The sequence below is a fragment of the Taeniopygia guttata genome, chromosome 1 (assembly GCF_048771995.1).
Source record: "Taeniopygia guttata chromosome 1, bTaeGut7.mat, whole genome shotgun sequence".
Lineage (NCBI taxonomy): Eukaryota > Metazoa > Chordata > Aves > Passeriformes > Estrildidae > Taeniopygia > Taeniopygia guttata.
Window position 1 is genome coordinate 74864542 of NC_133024.1, and position 17334 is coordinate 74881875.

Consider the following 17334-nt stretch of genomic DNA (forward strand, 5'->3'; position numbering starts at 1 on the left):
AAGCTTTGCTCATTGAAATTTAGCACCACCAACACTTCCTCCTTCCCAATGTGTTTATCCCCACTGGGGTGCCAAGTGGAAGGGAGAAAAGGGATGAAAGCTGTAAGCCATAGCACTCACGCTGTTTCCCTCACTTCTTTGTGCCAGGTGACGAAACCAGCGGCTCAGGCAGTGGAAGCGGCTGCACGGACGACATCTGTGCCACCGAATTTGACTTCGTCACCACCGAAGCGCCGCCTGTTGACTCAGACAGGAGGGAGGTGGAGGCTTCAGCCACACAGCCTGGCTGGTCACTGCAGACGTTGCTCATCATCTTCCTCAGCCTTGTACTGCAGAGACAGTGGAGATAATCCTGGATCTAGTCAGAGAAACTGTGTTTTAGATACAGAAACAGCCTACTTTCTTCTTTTCTTATACTCTTGGACAATGGACCACGCCACAAACACTTGCAGTTTTCTACAAGATGGCAGTTATTGCAATCTGCTTCCCATTTTAGTTTTCCCAAAGAGTACCAGGTGCCAGACTGAACTGCTTCCTGCTTTTTTCAGATATCTCTGAAGACAATACCCACTCTTGAGAGAATTCTTTCTCAATCCTTTATTACAGGAGACTTTCTGAGCTTCATTTCCTTTTATGCTGCAAAAGGGAAAAAAGATCTTACAGTATGTGTTTTTCCCCAGTGAGAAAAAAGACGGGGGAAGAAATCAAGAAAGTTTTCTTTCTGATTCAAGCCTGACTCAAGGCTGCTGCATTTCAACATAAGATCAACAAAACAAAACAAAACAAAACAAAAAAGACAAGAAAGGAACAAAAAAAAATGCAACCATTCTTCACTGACAGACAGGTTTCCTTTAGGAACTTCTATAGGATGATTCAGGTCATCAGAATGATCACTGTTATAGGGAGGAAGGCTGGATTTTTTTTCCCCCAACACTAAAAAAGTATGTCTCAGCAGTGAGTTCTTGCACTCCATCTGCCAACCACATCAGATTGGTATGAAGGTAGAGAAGCTGAAAACTAAGTTTATCTTTTAGTATGGTAGTAGCTCCACTAGCTTCAGAATGTCATGTTACAGTTGCTTAGGATTTGAATATTAATGCCCAGTAAAAATATGAGTAGTAACACGACTTCACCTAGTTTCTTTTAGGATTTATCCATGTTATAGAATTGCCACAGTTTTCCACTTAGCTCACCCCTGTGAGCTCACCAGCCATGATGGTAATGTTAAACAACTCTCTTGACCCCTTATGGGTTCAGACAGAAAATAATCTCTTGTGATGTAATCTTTTTCCTTTTGTTACTATTCTGACATCGATTAGAACTTTTTGCTACTATGTCCATTACCCTACCAAGACACCAATTCTCTAATAGACTAACAGCAACCAGATCAATAGTGTGTTTCACACCTAACTACATCTTTCATATCAGTTAATTTCAGTGTTGCAAGGATTTCTTCTACAAAATTTCAGATCAAATATATAGTACTGACATGGAGATTTCTTTCACTTTTTTAGTCTTAGTATGATCATCTATTTTTATATATATAAATATATATAAATCACAGATTTTAACTTCTTAATTACAAGCTCAGGGTTGACACTTCTTTATAAGGAAAAAAAATGTTTGGTCAACCAACTCTTCTTTTTTTGCTGCTCTGAAAAGTAACCCTTTAATGACTGGTGAGCATGAAATCAAAGAAGAGAATTTTTTACATATCCAGTTGTCCATTTCCTAACACGTTTGAAGGTTGGTGGAGAAAACCTCGCTCATATGTGTGTATTTGGTGGAGGGGTGGGGGGGAGCATGTGAGTTTGTATGATAGGCCTAGAGAAGGACATGGATGTTTATTGTGATGGTAATTGTACTTCAGATTCTTCAAGGGTACATTGCTTTAATAATCATTGTCTAAATGGTTATGGTCTGGGATAGAGTTTCCCTAATTTGCATCTGGTCATAAAACCCAAGATGGAAGCTGTTTAAATCCTGGACAAATGTGTATCAAAACTTAGACATCAAAATCTTCCTTCTTCTATCGACCACAGACAAAGGATTTTTGGGGCAGTTCTGTGTGGTGTTGAAATGATTTGCCATAAATTTATTTCCTGATTCTTACATTGACTCTGGAAATACACAAATTGTGGTAACACTGTAAAGCCAGCCAACCACATTCCAATTTAGCAGCAGAGCAGGTAGATCATATCCATTGCAATCGCTTTTTCTTGTCAAATTATAATTAGCTATCAATTTAGGCATGAAATTAAAATAGAAAACACACAGCACATTAGAATAAAGTATACTTAAGCACTTTTACCAAAAAGTATTTACAATCTATTTATATAGTATGTCTAATAACAAAAAGCATAAGTTTTGAGCCACTTGTATTCAATTCCTTTTCTTCCCCATTCATTTACTTTGAAATATAATGATAGATAGCATCACAGAATCATAGAATCATGGAATGGTCTGGGTTGGAAGGGACCTTAAAGATCATCTAGTTGCAACCCCCCTTGCTATAGGCAGGGATGCCATTCACCAGGTGAAGTTGCTCAGGGCCCCATCCAGCCTGGCCCTGACAGGTGGTCTGTTCTTCTGGTCCCAGACTAGTATGTCACTGTCTAAGCGTACGGATCACATGGGATTTACACGGCCATAGCAATGCTTCCTGCTTCTCCAAATGTTCCCCCTGGAGCAAGTCTTCTGATTGAGCATTTTCTGTGTCCAGAAAGTTTAAGCCAATTCTCATAGGCTTTTTCTTTTGCCCTGGTACAGCAGGTATCAAGCAGAAGGTCTTTGCTTTTAATTTTTTCCCGAAATTGCACAAGCTGTTTCTACAAGGAGAACCCTTTAAAAATATCCCCTGATCCATCTCTTTCTACCCATCTCCACATCCTCTCTACATCCTCACCAACTTCGTTTCAGGAGAAGTTAAGTTTGATTTTGATTTCTCTGGTTGTGTGTTTATTCAGTGGTAACTGATTCTATTTCCATCTGATTATTCTGGATCTGAAAGACAGGCGGAAGTGTCCCAGCCCTCTGATGCAAGTCCTCTGTTGTACTTGCTCCACACTGCTAGTGAAGGAGCTGATAGACTCATCAGGTTGTTGTGTTAGCCTTGGCACACATGTAGGTGATCTGATTACTGTTTTCAGATGGTGCAGCCAAGGTGTGTGTCCAGGATGCTCTCATCTATTTGAAGACCTCCATGGACTTTTGGACAAGGAGTAAGTTGGATCCTTTTGAACAAGGAGTAGGAAAAAACCTGGGGTTCACTGAAGGCACTCATCACTGGAGGAGCTTGCCCTGCTCTTCTTGAACTGGATCTTATACACTGCTGCTCAAACAACACACCAGCTTAATCTTTGCCAAAACATGCTTCTTGCAGGAGTTCTGACAGAAATTTTTGTCTTCCACATTATTATTTCTTCTCTTATTTTCCTACTAGGCATGGTGATATTTTATCAGGAGACAGAGATACCTTTGCGTGAAGTTACTGTGTATACATTTCTTTAATAGTCCCTAAAGGTTGAATGTATTCTTCATACATTGCATTTTTCTGAGATTAAGAGAGCTATTAAATCTACAGAGAAAATGAAATTGGGAAGGAAGGAGAGAAAAGAAAAGGCATTCATGTTCATAAATGTGAGAATCTACATAATTTCCAATTATTCTATTCACACATCCTTTGCATCCAATAGCTCTTCTTCTGAGGTAATTTTTTGGTGTGCCACAATTAAAATATTTCCCTTCTGTTAGCAGCAGATAAAGTAAGAAATTATAAAGAAGACAATTACGTGTTCAAGAAAAAGGGGCTAAGTCCTAAGGAAAAGTCCTTTGATTATGTAAACCCTCTATGCTGCGCAATCTAGAAGTTCTTCACATGTAATGTTCTCTTAAAGTGGAGACTAATAAAAAATTAGATGTAATTAATTACATAACCATTGCTGTAGACCCCTGTGAGGTTCTATCTTTTCAATATTAACCAAATTGTTTTTGCATTATCCCCAAATTTTTCATGTTCATTTTACTGCAGATTTTTCTACTGATGACTCAGTACATAGTAGTGTAAATACAGTGCAGACTACCTGGACTCTGGCCAAACTTAGGCATTTCAAAAAAAGACAATCAGAAAAAATTGAAAAAAGAAAATAGAGATTTCCTGCAAAAGAGGAAGGAGAAAGGAAACTGTGCCTCAGTGTTCTGGTAAGGGTTGATCTATCTCAGTTCCCTAAGAGGCATCATAGACCTCTGTCCATGGAAAGCACCGAAAATCTGAGTCTTAGATGCACAAATCATCCCAGTTCTGTGGGACTTTTTAGGAAAAATTATTCCCACAGGTGTGTGAACCAGTTTGAGCTGCTTCCATGCAAAATGGCTTTACTGTGCATGTGACTGGGCAGTGGCACAGACTGCTCAGAGAGGCTGTAGAGTATCCCTCACTGGAGAGATTCAAGAACCATCTGGACACAATCCTGTGCCATGTGCTCCAGGATGACCCTGTTTGAGAAGGGAGGTTGGACCAGATAACCCACTGTGGTCCCTTCCAGCCTGACCCATTCTGTGATTCTGTGATTCCATGAGCTGGAGCTGTTCTTGGGAGGTGGGCTCTATGTGCAGTGTCTCAGCAGGCAGCAGTTGCCTTCAGTTTACTAACTGATTTTGAATAATTATCAAATGTAACTATACTTATTCACTGAAACTTTTATTACTTCAACATAAAAAATAAATTACAGCACTGATGCAAATTTTGGCTTTTGTTTTTAATTTGCTTCCAAAATAACCCATTAGAACTGAGTACAGAAAATTTTAGAATGATTATGTAGGTTTCCATAGATTTTATCATGGATATTAAGAAGAAATCCACATTTCAAAGACCACAAAACTATTTTTACTATATTAACCCATAAATGTTCAAACCTGCTAGAGGAGAATGGACAGAGTTAACAACAGTGGAATGTTACATAAAATTGAAAAAAGCCATACTTTTAAAGGGAAATTCAGCAGTCAAAGGCTAAATCTTCGTGTCAGTACTGAGATTATGTTGTCAAAACATAATAGACTCAGCAATGCCTACTTTCAAGAAAAATAGGGCCGGTGATGCACTGAGCATGGCAATGTTTTCATTACAACTACTCAGACGGACTGTGAGGATTATATTAATATGTGTAATTATGACCCTTTTTGGATAAGATAATGATAAAGACCAGAGTACCATGGTAACAGGGTATGTGAAGGGTAAATGTTATGATAGCAACAATTTCCTCATCTGTTAAACAGTATAGGAGACATAATGGAGAATGAAAAACTTCAACTTTTAAAATAAAGTTCTAACATTGGACAAGAGTGATGGTCTCAAATTAATTCAGTCTGAACACTTTGCAACAGTCTGTCCTATTCAAGTCTGACCGATATAAACAACTGATCACTTGAAGGTAATTTGCCAAAGTAAGATGCAGTGCTCATTTACAGTATTTACTTACTTTTTGTACTGAGTATATAGTTTATGATTCTGATTGTGCATCATATGAGGTCATAAACAGACTTGTGCATGGCACCTGCGTGAAATCCTGGTGCCATGACAAAGCAAATGGGAGCTTTGTCATTAACAAGGATTTTGACTACAATCAGGGAGAAAAAAATTAGTCCCTTTTTTCTGGAAGCTGTTCATATGTGGTTTATTTCTGACTCTTAATAAAACAACAACACTGTCCATAAAAGAAATGACATTAGCATTGTCACCTTACATTGTCACTTTAGTCCAAAGCATTTGCAGACTTTCTGCCTGGTTTCCCCACAGTCGAAGTCTCTGGACTTTCCAGGAGTTCAAGAAAGTAATATGAGTTTGTCCATAGCTTAAAGTCTACCCTGTTAAATCAAATAATTTCAGGAAATTGGATCGGTATTTCAGTCAGTTCTTATTTCACTTTTATATGTAATTATGCAGCACTGATAATTAACATTATAACACACATGAAAGGCTTTTGTTTCACGCTGATTAAAAAAATCTTCTTCCTTTTCCTCCTTTATTCTGCCACCAAGAAATCTGTGGGGCTTAATACCTAAAGCAGTTGGCAGCATCTGGTGTGTAGTTTGTTTATTACATTCAGAACAGCTGCATTACTAAGAGGAGTTGTCTTTTTCTTGAGAGGGGATAGGGAAAGAGTGTGTCCATTTATCATTAGCCAAAAAGATGTACAGAATGTTGACTATTTATCTTAGATATAGTGGAGGTCCATCTGTCAGCATTTCTGAAGATGTTTAAAGTCAAATTTCCAGGGAAGACATATCTACTCCTACTAAAACATAAATCAGTATGATTTTCTTCCATGAAAATAATACAGAATATATGGCTTTCAGTTCCAAGCATTGAGGAAGTTTGAAAGAAATTTGCTTTCTCCAAAGTGAGACACTAGCCATTTAGACAACTCTCCTTCTCTCATCTCCTGCAGCTCTTTTGTAGCTCTCCAGTGAGTGAGTCCCCACGCAGATTGTCCAAAGCAGGGAGCCTCCTAGGTAGGCAAGTTGTCCCTGCCAACAATGGGGCTTTTTTATTCCAAGATGAATAGAAAGACACCTGAGGAATGAGACAGGGTTTAGTGACTTCAACAGTAAGACCCAGCACACATATGTGACTATGGGGGATAAACAATAAAATCAGGTGAGGGACAGCTGGAGCTCCTCACATCTGTCCAGCTCTTCTTTTCAACCTACTGCCTGTGAATTTTCAGTGTAGTCTGATTATAACTGTCTACTCATGGACATAGCAAAGGCACAAATATTGCTTCACAAGTCAGCAGTGCTTTGGTAATCTGCTGCAAGTTTCTCTCTTTCTTCTCATTTTCCTGGTAGACTGTCTAATTCTGCATCTCTCAGAGTCTGAGGAAGAGCCTACTTCCTAAAAGAGATTTCTGTATGTCAATAGTCCATTTTTCATTTTTAAAAAGTTTTATTTAGACAAAAATGTTGTTCACATATGTCATAAAAATTACTCAATTTCACTATGCATCTAGTGACTTTTCTTCTCCAGCCTGAAAATTACACTCAGAGGAGGCTTTGGATAAAGCCCAAACTCCATTAACCCTCTAAGTTTCTTAGAGGTCTCCCAAGTTCCACTAAATACACCAAATATCAGATTACAGGTGGACAGTGCTCCTTTTCATCGCTCCTCTCCTCACCCCTCACCTCAAAGTATCATCCTGGCCTTGAAAACTTTTTTAGAATAAGTATTTCATCATTTCAGCTAGCACGTTAAAAAAAAAAAAAAAAAAAAAAAAAAAAAAAAAAAAACTTTTGCCTTCGTGTTTCCTGATGATAAATAATTCTAACTAATGCTTCCTGTGTGCCACATGTGTTATCTGTCTTTGAGTCACCAGTGCTGGCTATGACAATTTTCTTCTCCAGGCTGACTTGTCTTTTCTGTCATTTTTAGCTCACTGGATTTTCTATCTCCCTTCACCAGATTTCTGTGACTTTGGTAGCAACTAAAGCTTCTATTTTCAGACAGATGAAGCAGCAACAGGGAGATTTGGTTCACTTATTTTGGAGGTTTCTATTGGGCTTTATCAAACCCCACCTTTAGCTTTTATTCTCTATTCTAAACATGCTTGTATGGATGTATGTTCTGCATTACCTGACATAAATCCTGCTCTTTTTTCCATCTATAATTAGAGTTTATGGATTACATTTTGGGTTATTCATTCAGCTGTGGCAAAATTCTACTTCTTTCTTATAACTATAGCCTGAAATTTCTGTTTTGCTATTGTCTGGTATGCTGATGAGCTAGCAAGGCCAACACCGATGATCTTGGGGATTTTCTATAGCAAGGTTAACTGAATGGGCAACAACTTCTGGAAACAATTCATATTGCTTCTGTAATTGATTATTTTGAGGTCTGGTGTTGGGTATTTTTTATTTAATTTTATTTTATTTTAATGTGGTCTTCATTTCATTTACTTCACACATTGGCTACAGGTATATTGCATTGTACACATGTAAATGTAACAACAGATTAATCTTTTCAGTCTTTAGATCACACAGAAGATTTTTAAGCAGTTGGTTGATCTTAGGGGTTTTTTATGAGCTACAGAGTGATGATCAGTCTCAAAAAATTGCAAAGCGTAGTCAGAGGTCTTCAGATTTCAGCTTCATGCTATTAGTTCAGTTTGATGCTCCAATAATATTTTGTAAATTATTTGTGAATATGTGTATGTACTTGAGGGGGAGAAGTGAGCATTTGCATCTCTGAAATATTCTGATGCTTCTTTTCAACCTCTGCCTAATCTGAACACAAATCTACAGATGAGGAATTTGCACTCAGATGTTCAGGGAAGTCAAACTAAATCAATTGATGGACATTTATAAACAGACTTCCCCCAGGTTACTTTTTTTGCTGATGAGCAACATCATTTAATTTCCACTAGCAATTTTGTTACATTTCTCAAATTCAAAGAAAGGGTGTTAAGTAGGTCAGATTTCTTGGTTTGGATATCAATTGACATTTATACATGTTTGTTAAACTTTTATGACTCCAGACATATGAACATTGCTTGAAAGCATGCAAATTGTTAGCTCTGGTTTTTATGCTATATTTCTAGATTAGTATTTAACATAGCTAAATGTGAATTTATAGGGATGATATATGAATGCAAATCAAGTTTAGAATAAAATTAGTTTTAGAAATGGGGTTGGGTTGAAAAGATATTATTAAACTTCAAACCTGCTTTTCTACTGATCTGATTCTAACATTTCAATTTAATCTGGCACAACAAAACCCCAAAACCAGTTTATAGCTCATACCTGAAACTAAATTGTAGTTTCAAATTTGGGGGTTTCCAATCAAAATGAAAATTAGAGAAAAATCCCAAGTTCTCCCGTCTCCAAGCACCACTTACAAAGATAGAATATTTAGCAGCATATGGCAGTGTGTGTGTGTGTATATATAGCAGTATATCAAGGCAGGGTTTAAACTTCTAAGGGAAAGATTCTTTATGGCTTTGTAACTTCAGAGAAACATTGTACCACAGAAATAGACAGAAATAGAAAAATATATACAATTGTTTTGATACATTTATGAAATAGATTTCACAGAACCTGATATTTTTTGTGCAAAATGCCTTAAATCACTTTATGTAGGGCTAATGCAATTGAATTTATTCCTGTATATAACCTTTTATAGTAAATACTTCGGATGCAACACTAGACTTTTCTTTCCACTGCAATGATATACAGCTTTATGATTACTAACTATACCAGAGAGACAATGAAAGTTCTGCTTTACTATCTGTGAATGCTCTTTCAGTGCACTTATAGACTGAGAGCTTGGAAGCAAGAAGCAGTGTCAGTGCCAAGAGCACCAAGACCTTCCTAATGGGCAATGCCTACATTCTCTCAGTCCTTTGCAACTGCTCTTTCCTCTCATGCCATCTGTCTTCATGAAAATCGGCTGCAACTTAGGGCCTCGGATCATCCCACCAAGCACTTCAGGGAGCACATTGTCCTTGTAGCTCTCCAGTCAGTCAGCAGAAATGGGCACCTCCATACCTGGGAAGGGGCTTACCTCCCTTCCCAGCACAGGCTGCCTGGGATGACAAGGTCTGTCATGGAGAAATCTCACTTAAGTGCCTGGAGGTAGATGCCACTAGTGAGACAAGAGGTCCAGACTTCACCCAGACTCTCTCCTGTGCTTTTTTTTTTTTTTCTGTTGGCCCAAGGATTCCTCTTCTTCACACCAGGGCTTGAGTGAAGAGCCTGGAGAGAAACTCCACCTGGAGAAGTCACAGTACAATGACTTTGTTTCTGGGCCAAACCAACCCTGGTGTAACCAGATGTACAACCAACATGCATTTGTTGTTCTGAATGCTGCCTGATGATGCTGTTTTTGTATTCTTACTTATAAGATATTGGAACCAGTCAAATATCCTAGATTCCAACAGGAAAGGAGACTGCCTTCAATGCACATATGCACAGGGGATGGAGTTCAAACAGGTCTTTTCTGAAATCCCAGATGTCTTTGCAAGGCTGGTAAAAGGAGTGCACAGTACTAAGCCAGCTCAGACAGTTAGAAAGGATTATGATGCACATGGCCAAAGGACAGGAAGTAAATTAATGCAGTGCCTCAAAGAGTGAGAAACTGCAATAAAGATACCCGTTGGGCTGAATCATTAATGCACTTAGTTGTTTGTCAGTCTCAACCCTTACTGCATCAATCAAAGGAAAATACACATCTAAGAGGTCAGTAGAGAAACCAAGGTTAATATCTACAGGTTAATGCTGACAAACCACTAACACACCTCTTAAAAAATAGCTGAGTGGTGTGACAGAAACGACTTGTTAAAACAATAATTAAGCACAGCTTCACCTATATCCCCCTCCATATCTTGAGACTCCAAATGAGGAAATTATTTTTCGTTCCCTAGAATACTTTTTGAGAGGCTGGTACTTGAAATGTGGCAGAAACAAAAAGCCCTAGCTGTGAAGCACCCATTTCAGTCCGATATTCTAGGCCTTCTGCTCTTCCACTTTGTTTTCCTTTTGCATTTCTGAGAATGGCATATGCACATAGTGCATGTGAGGATGCATCTCTCTCCCTGTATGCACATTTATGTACGCATATACACACATATATGTATCTCTACAAATACAACCACAGACCAGTAAATTTCAAGGACATATGCTATAAGAGAGTATTGGAAAGGTTCCATTTACCACAATACTTGACATAGACCTAATGAGAAGAATCCTAGGCAGGAACTCGTGCTTTAAATATCTTTATACCTTGTGTCTCTATAAGTGTTGATGAAATTTTCTGAAATAACTGGAAAAGAGTGAGCCTGCAGAACTTAATTTGGCAACATCTGCTGCTACTAGTAAGGAAGAGACAAAACACACAATTTTCCATAAAAACAGCAACCTATATGGTATTTTGGGGCTTTACTGATATGAATTTCATTACTCCTTGGTTTCTATTTGCACATTAAAAAAAACATATAAAAGCTCACCAAGCTTTTCAGAACCCCTACTTCCCTCCTTTCAGGCTACAATAATTGTTAAATGATGACTTTTCTACACTTATGGAAGTATGTTCTTTAAAGATGAGTTGGGTAAAATACTGGTGATCAAAACCATCATCCTAGTTGGTGGGGTTTTTTTAAAAAGTGAATTCATAATGCATGGAAATTGGATCTCACTCTAATGACTCTAATGACATCATCTGGCCCCCCTTAACTGAACTACAGATTTCTAATCATACTGCCACTGTCCATCACCCAAGAATGACATGACACAATACCAAACGGATTACCCTTGCAGCAATTGGGTCTTTTTCATTTCTTTCTTCTCCACATGCTTTCCTTCAGGAAGTTTTGATTAGTAGAAATGCATTCAGATTTCCCTGTGGACAAGAAGAAGGGAAGTGTTTGACATTTTCCAGGCAATCCCAGATGGTATTGCTCAAGCCACTGCTTTTCTATTTCCCCCTGAGTCTTTACTAAGTCCAGTGCACAACAGCTAACGTGGTTTTCACAAAACAATTATCAGCAATGTAAATATCATTCCTTCCCTCAAGATTTATAATGAATTCTGTGTTTCCTAAGCTTGTTTCTCTCACAGTTTTTAATGTTAAGGATAACATTTGGAAATCACAGAACAGTTAAAACATAAACCTTTTCTTTTTACTAAGAAAAGCTTGACTGCAGGTATATTTTGTTGGCAGGGTTGTATTAACAGTCATTTACATGCATTTACATATATGTGTATATATATGTAGAGCTGCACCTGCTTCTTTCATATACCTTAAAATTACTACCAGATAATGAATGTCCTCCAATTAAAATAATTTTTTGTATTGCATCTTCCTGAAATATAGACATTAGAAGAACTTGTTGCTCAGCCAAGGCAATTTTGCCTGGTGCAATATTATGTTAGGAGACAAAGGCATTTGAAAAAGTCATGCATTTTATTTTCTGAATCAATACTTATTTTGCTGCCTATTGAAAAATCCTTTCTTTGTGCTTACAACACATCTGAGAGCTAGAATAGGATTGTACTATTCAGTAACAGACTGAAACAATAACTAGCATTCTTAAAGATTAATTTTATTTGCCCAGCCTTTTACCTACAAACATTATCCACATAATGCTTTTCAGACAGATTGTACCTTGTTAGTTTCCCTGCTTCATAGTATACATATATTAATGAATATGTATTTCCATTGACGACGGTGTAAGGCAAGTTATTTCTCTCATAGTGTTATTCTACTGTTTATTCATGTGCCTATTTTAAATTTGCAATAGCTTGTTGGAAAGTTTAATTGATTGTCACTGACTACTAGCCAGAGTTTTCTTTTGTTAAGAAACCATTGCATAAAATTCTGATCATTACATGAGAATTCACTTCTGATTGTTAGATCTAAATTATATTTTTTCAAAATCACAGAAAACCCCTTATCAATGAATCTCCGCTAAAACATTGTGTTAAAAATGTCAGAAAACACAGTTTTTCCAATTGTCTTCATAATAAGAAATAAATAGACTTTTTGAGTTAAACAAGAAAATATATTGATCTTTATAGGTATCTTGCCATAATTGGCAAAACATTAAAAAATAGAACTCGCAATTCACTAAATCTCTATGCAGAGAGAGCAATAGCTCAGTTAGAAAATGTCAGATTGCTTGTCAGGGAAGTCTTATTGATGCAACACACAAAGTCACTTGCAGACCATCTACTGCAATGGTCTGCAATCCTATAGTATCTATAGGATACCCATAGGTATCCTGTAGGTACTATAAGTCCTGTGAGATGTAGAAAAGAGAATCAAACTCCCTGCTACCCAGTGCCATGAGATTTCAACTGCCTATACAATCAACTGATAGAAACAGGGAAACAAATTCTTTCCACAGGCTGTAGCTACCTATACTGTACATTGCTCTGACTTCTCTCTGTTGACATAAAGGGTTTTCTTAGTCTGGCATCACAGCATGACAAGCTCTGTGACTGACTCATTACAATCTTCAGCTTAGAAACCTTTAAATACATGCACAATGTCATAGGAGATGGTTTGCACTCAGCCCATTAATCCAAGTATTAAGAGATAGGTGGTCAGAAGTAGTTCTTTTTGGTGAGGTAATTAAGTGTATGGATTAAGACTTCCCAATGTAACTCATTTGAATTCAAAATTTAGAAGTGTTCCAGCAACTTGGACAATGTAATTTATGCTGTGTGAGGACTATGCAATGGAGGATCAGAAACATCTTCCCCAGTCTCTCTGGTCCTCCTCCCAGTGAAGCTAGTGAGAGTTTGCCATTGGCTCCAGAATCAGGAAAAGCACATCTTACAAGTTTGATACTAACCATTTAAATCTACGTTTATATCCTCAGTGTCTATCTCTCAAACAACACTGGTGACACTTACTAGTGCATAATTACAGCAGAAATAACGTGTGGGACTATCTTTTACACTGTTACTTAATATTCAGTACTGTATGTATATATCTACTTGACACCTCAGTGAAGACTTTGACATGCCTTATTCATTCTAGTTATTTTTATGGTATTGGTTTTGTTAGATCGCTTTCCCATATAAAGAATAAAACTATAACTGTTCTGACTTAAAATTGTCCAATTCATTTTTATCCAAGTTTTGTTAAATATAAATCATGTTCATCAGTTCCCATCACCCTTCACTCACATGAGGAAAGCAATGTATATTGGTGGTTTAAAAACAGGTATTTGATATACTCTGATGGACTACAATAAATATCTGAAGTAAGTACCTGCCTCATGTCCTGTGGTTTCTTGTCTGCAGACAACAAAAAGTGCTCTCTGCAGACCAGCAGTGTTAATCCTATGATTGTCAGCTACTGGAGAATCATGAAGTTACATAAATCCTTAAAATAATTTGTGAGGACTTCATTCTACAGTATTCTTTTTTCAGCTACATTTATGTGTCTGTCATATACCCCTAAAATCTGTTGAAAAAGTGAAAACTATCATGGAAATGCCCAAAGTCATTATAGGATAAATTTCAGGCAGGAGTCCTTTATTTACTCTTTCACAAAAGGTGAGATTTTTCTATGTCTATATGTAAAATACTTCTAAAAATTATACTTGATTGTTATTTTTACTTACTTCTTCGAGGTAAATCAATCATATTAGGAGTTAATGTAATGGTAGTACTTTATTGAAATAGATGAGCACCTTTTTTTTTTTTTTTTTTTTTTTTTTTTTTTTTTTTTTTTACGATTAGACTGTCCATGATCCAAGAGTCTTAAAATATAAATCAATCTTGGTCTTTAAGAAATGTGGGATCTGGCAAGTTAGAGGGGTCCCTTTCTCCTTTTTAATTTGGCTTATTCTAATTCCTTCAGTGGAGTCTAAGATTTCATATTAGGTTTTCAAACTGTCAGTGTAGCCTCTTTAAAATTCTTCTGCTGATTAGGTTTCAAGGGGTTTGTTCAGATGTCTACATATTGCTATCTGGTATCACCTTGAAATAGTTTAAGTTAGCCAAGGCATCTGCCCAGAGCCAGCAGACATGGCACAGGACCTGCAGAGCCCCACATCCTTCCAGACTGGCAATTAGTTGTCCAGATGGGATGGTCTCAAGAACCTTGAATGAAACTAAAGGCCTATGTTTAGACAAGAGAACCAATTTCCTAAATTCAGGTGAGCTGAATCCCACTGTAACTTGGTAAAAATCTAGATCTGGGCAAACTAAATCTCACCCTGAGAAGGGGTTTAGTTGCTTAAATAGAGGCAACATTGCCATTCTGGGTATGGCAGGGTTTGGTTCAGCTGCCTATGTTTACATCTTCTAGTCCCACTGCTTTGGAATTTCTAGGATATATCAAAGAGCACTGGACACTTTTGAGGCTCACTGAGTCATAGCTTGCATTCAAGGTATCTGTGTGTAGCTGGCAAATATGCAGAGCAGCAGGAAATCCGTGGCTTCCTGGGATAGCAGCTGGAGCCAGTGCAGGGCACACTAAGCATCTCTGGTGGCACTGCGTCACCTTCCTCTGGTTACCCACACCAGCCCTCCAAGACAGGGGAAGCCTGACACCTTCTGGGCATGTCTATCATTGAACTGAGAGAAACCAGCTCATTTTAAAAATTATTCCATGAGGAGATTGTTTGGGTAAGGTTGGAAAATGTACTCCTTTCTTTATAGTGGATTGCTGTGCTCCCCATCCTAAACCAAAACACCGGAGGAAAAAAAGGAGGACAAAAATACTTTATGGTGTTCACGCTCTGAAAAAGGCTAAAGAATTATTTCCAGATTCTAATAATTTTGTAGTATTCTTTATCTTATTAACACAAAACAAACCTTACTGTGCATGTTTCCTGATAAGGCAAAAACAATCCCTTGTCATATAAGGGTTTAGTGAAATCAACAATTTAAAATTCTGGTACTTCCTGAAGAGATGATACCTGAAGCAGTGCACAGAGTCTTCTGTGAATCATGGAAAATCTATCTGATAACTAATAACTTCTTTTAATTATTATTCTTTTCCTGTGCAACTACAAGAAGGTTCTGTTAATTAATAGTGCTTCGCTTTAAATCCTGCTGGAACAGAATGAAAATGTGAATTGCTAGGGATTTGATTCTGTTAAGTGACAAAAATATACCTATTCAAACAGCACTGAATCCTTTAGTCTAGAAATAATATCACAACCATTTTCTCTGCCAAACTTCTGATATTTGTTTCATGACTGTATGAAACATTGCAAGTGTATTTTGATTCTTTTGTCTCATCAGAATGCAAATAAAATTCAAGGAGAATTGAATGTGAGAAAGTATTTTTAAAAGTGAAAATACATCTAACTGTTTGAAAACAACAGATGCTTTTATTTGAATGACAAGCAAAGGTTCCGGTTGGATCTTTTACAATTTATACGTGATATTTGAACACCAGACTTAGCACTGAAATTATATCGATATACTAAATTCTGAGGCTCTGCTGAATTTATTAGCACTCTTTTGGTGTAATACACTATTGAACCTAATATTACATTTTCATCTGTGGAATGCATATCCATTTAGCTGAATGTTCAGGTAGTGTCTATGGCAAACATCAACAAATCCAAACGACTGTTGAAGTTAATCCAGGGAAAACTTTGGCCTAAGAAAATGTTTTCTGATGCATTGCTAAGCTCAGGCATACCAGAGCCAACAGATACATATTCCCACCTGATATAAAGAATGTGCAGGTGTCGAGTTCTTTCAATATGAGGTAAATGCAAAATACCTCCCCTGCCCTGGGATTGGGATCTGCATGAGGAATAATGTTGTCTGATAAAGAGAGGGATGATGCCCCATTTTTGAGCAGCTCGTGTGATGGATGATGCTCACTTCTGCCATCAGCTTCACCTGTCCAAGCCCAGCCACAGGAGAGAGCAGAGAGCTGGGCAACACATGCAGGCAGGAGCTCTGGGCACAGGGCAATGTGGGAGCATGAGGGACAGGAGGGGCTTGGAGAAGAGACTGGCCTACTGCCATGAGACATCTTTGCTACTTATAGTTACTTCAAATAAATTATTTTGTGAGATAAGGAGCATGAGAGAAAGAGGAGAGTAAAATTAAAGAAGTCCAAGAGCTGCAGAATAATGGAATTAAGAGGAAAGATTTGAGGTGAGTATCAGTAAAAATATCCTTAAAGTGAAACAGATAAAGATGCTTTGTCTGGCTCCTGATTTTAATTTTTGTGATGAAGTTTCTCTTTTTTTTCTGGTTAATGATTTTCTTCAATAATGCATGTATTTAGTTTTGATAGAGATATTAATTAATTCAAACAATCGATAAAATTATAAATACAGAAGCTTTTCACACACTCTTTATTAGATGTAAAAAAATTCCATCTTTCAACTGTAACCATGACTGTACTTAAAACAGCAGAATATACATGATACAAATGGTTAGCACATGGGACGACTATTTGTGCTAATCAGTTTGTGAGGCTTCTTTGAAATGCAGCCTAGGTTTAAGCATCATTCTACTTTCCCCCACTGGAATGAATATTAATGGGTAAGTTATAGGAGGGTGACATAGATATATTTGACAAGCAAGGCAGAAAGAGCCAAAAGGACAAGGCAAGCAATGTGGAAGAGAGGAGGGAGACTGGAGAAGTCTCTAGAGGAACAAACAGATGTGAAATCCCTGAGCATCTCCCAGCAGAAAAGAGAACTGGGACAATCCTGCACTGCAATGCAAACATGCTAGAAATTCAGACTGGATGTTTTATTTCTCCATTTGAAATATTTGAAGGACTCCTCCCTGAAACAATTTCAAAGATCCTTAACCATGCCCCAGGCACAACTGAAAACTAAGGGATTTTATTCCAGG

The 17334-nt window shown here is 37.5% G+C and overlaps 1 protein-coding gene across 3 annotated transcripts in view; it reads left to right on the forward strand.

Annotated features, from left to right (window-relative positions):
- Window positions 1–5340, forward strand: part of GPC6 (glypican 6) — a 718331-nt gene extending 712991 nt beyond the window's left edge. For all 3 annotated transcript variants that reach the window (XM_072931250.1, XM_072931246.1, XM_072931248.1), the window contains one exon: window positions 148–5340. In XM_072931250.1, the coding sequence (XP_072787351.1) occupies window positions 148–350 (203 nt within the window). In that variant the 3' untranslated portion in view covers window positions 351–5340. The remainder of the gene's footprint in view (window positions 1–147) is intronic.
- Window positions 5341–17334: the final 11994 nt, after the last annotated feature.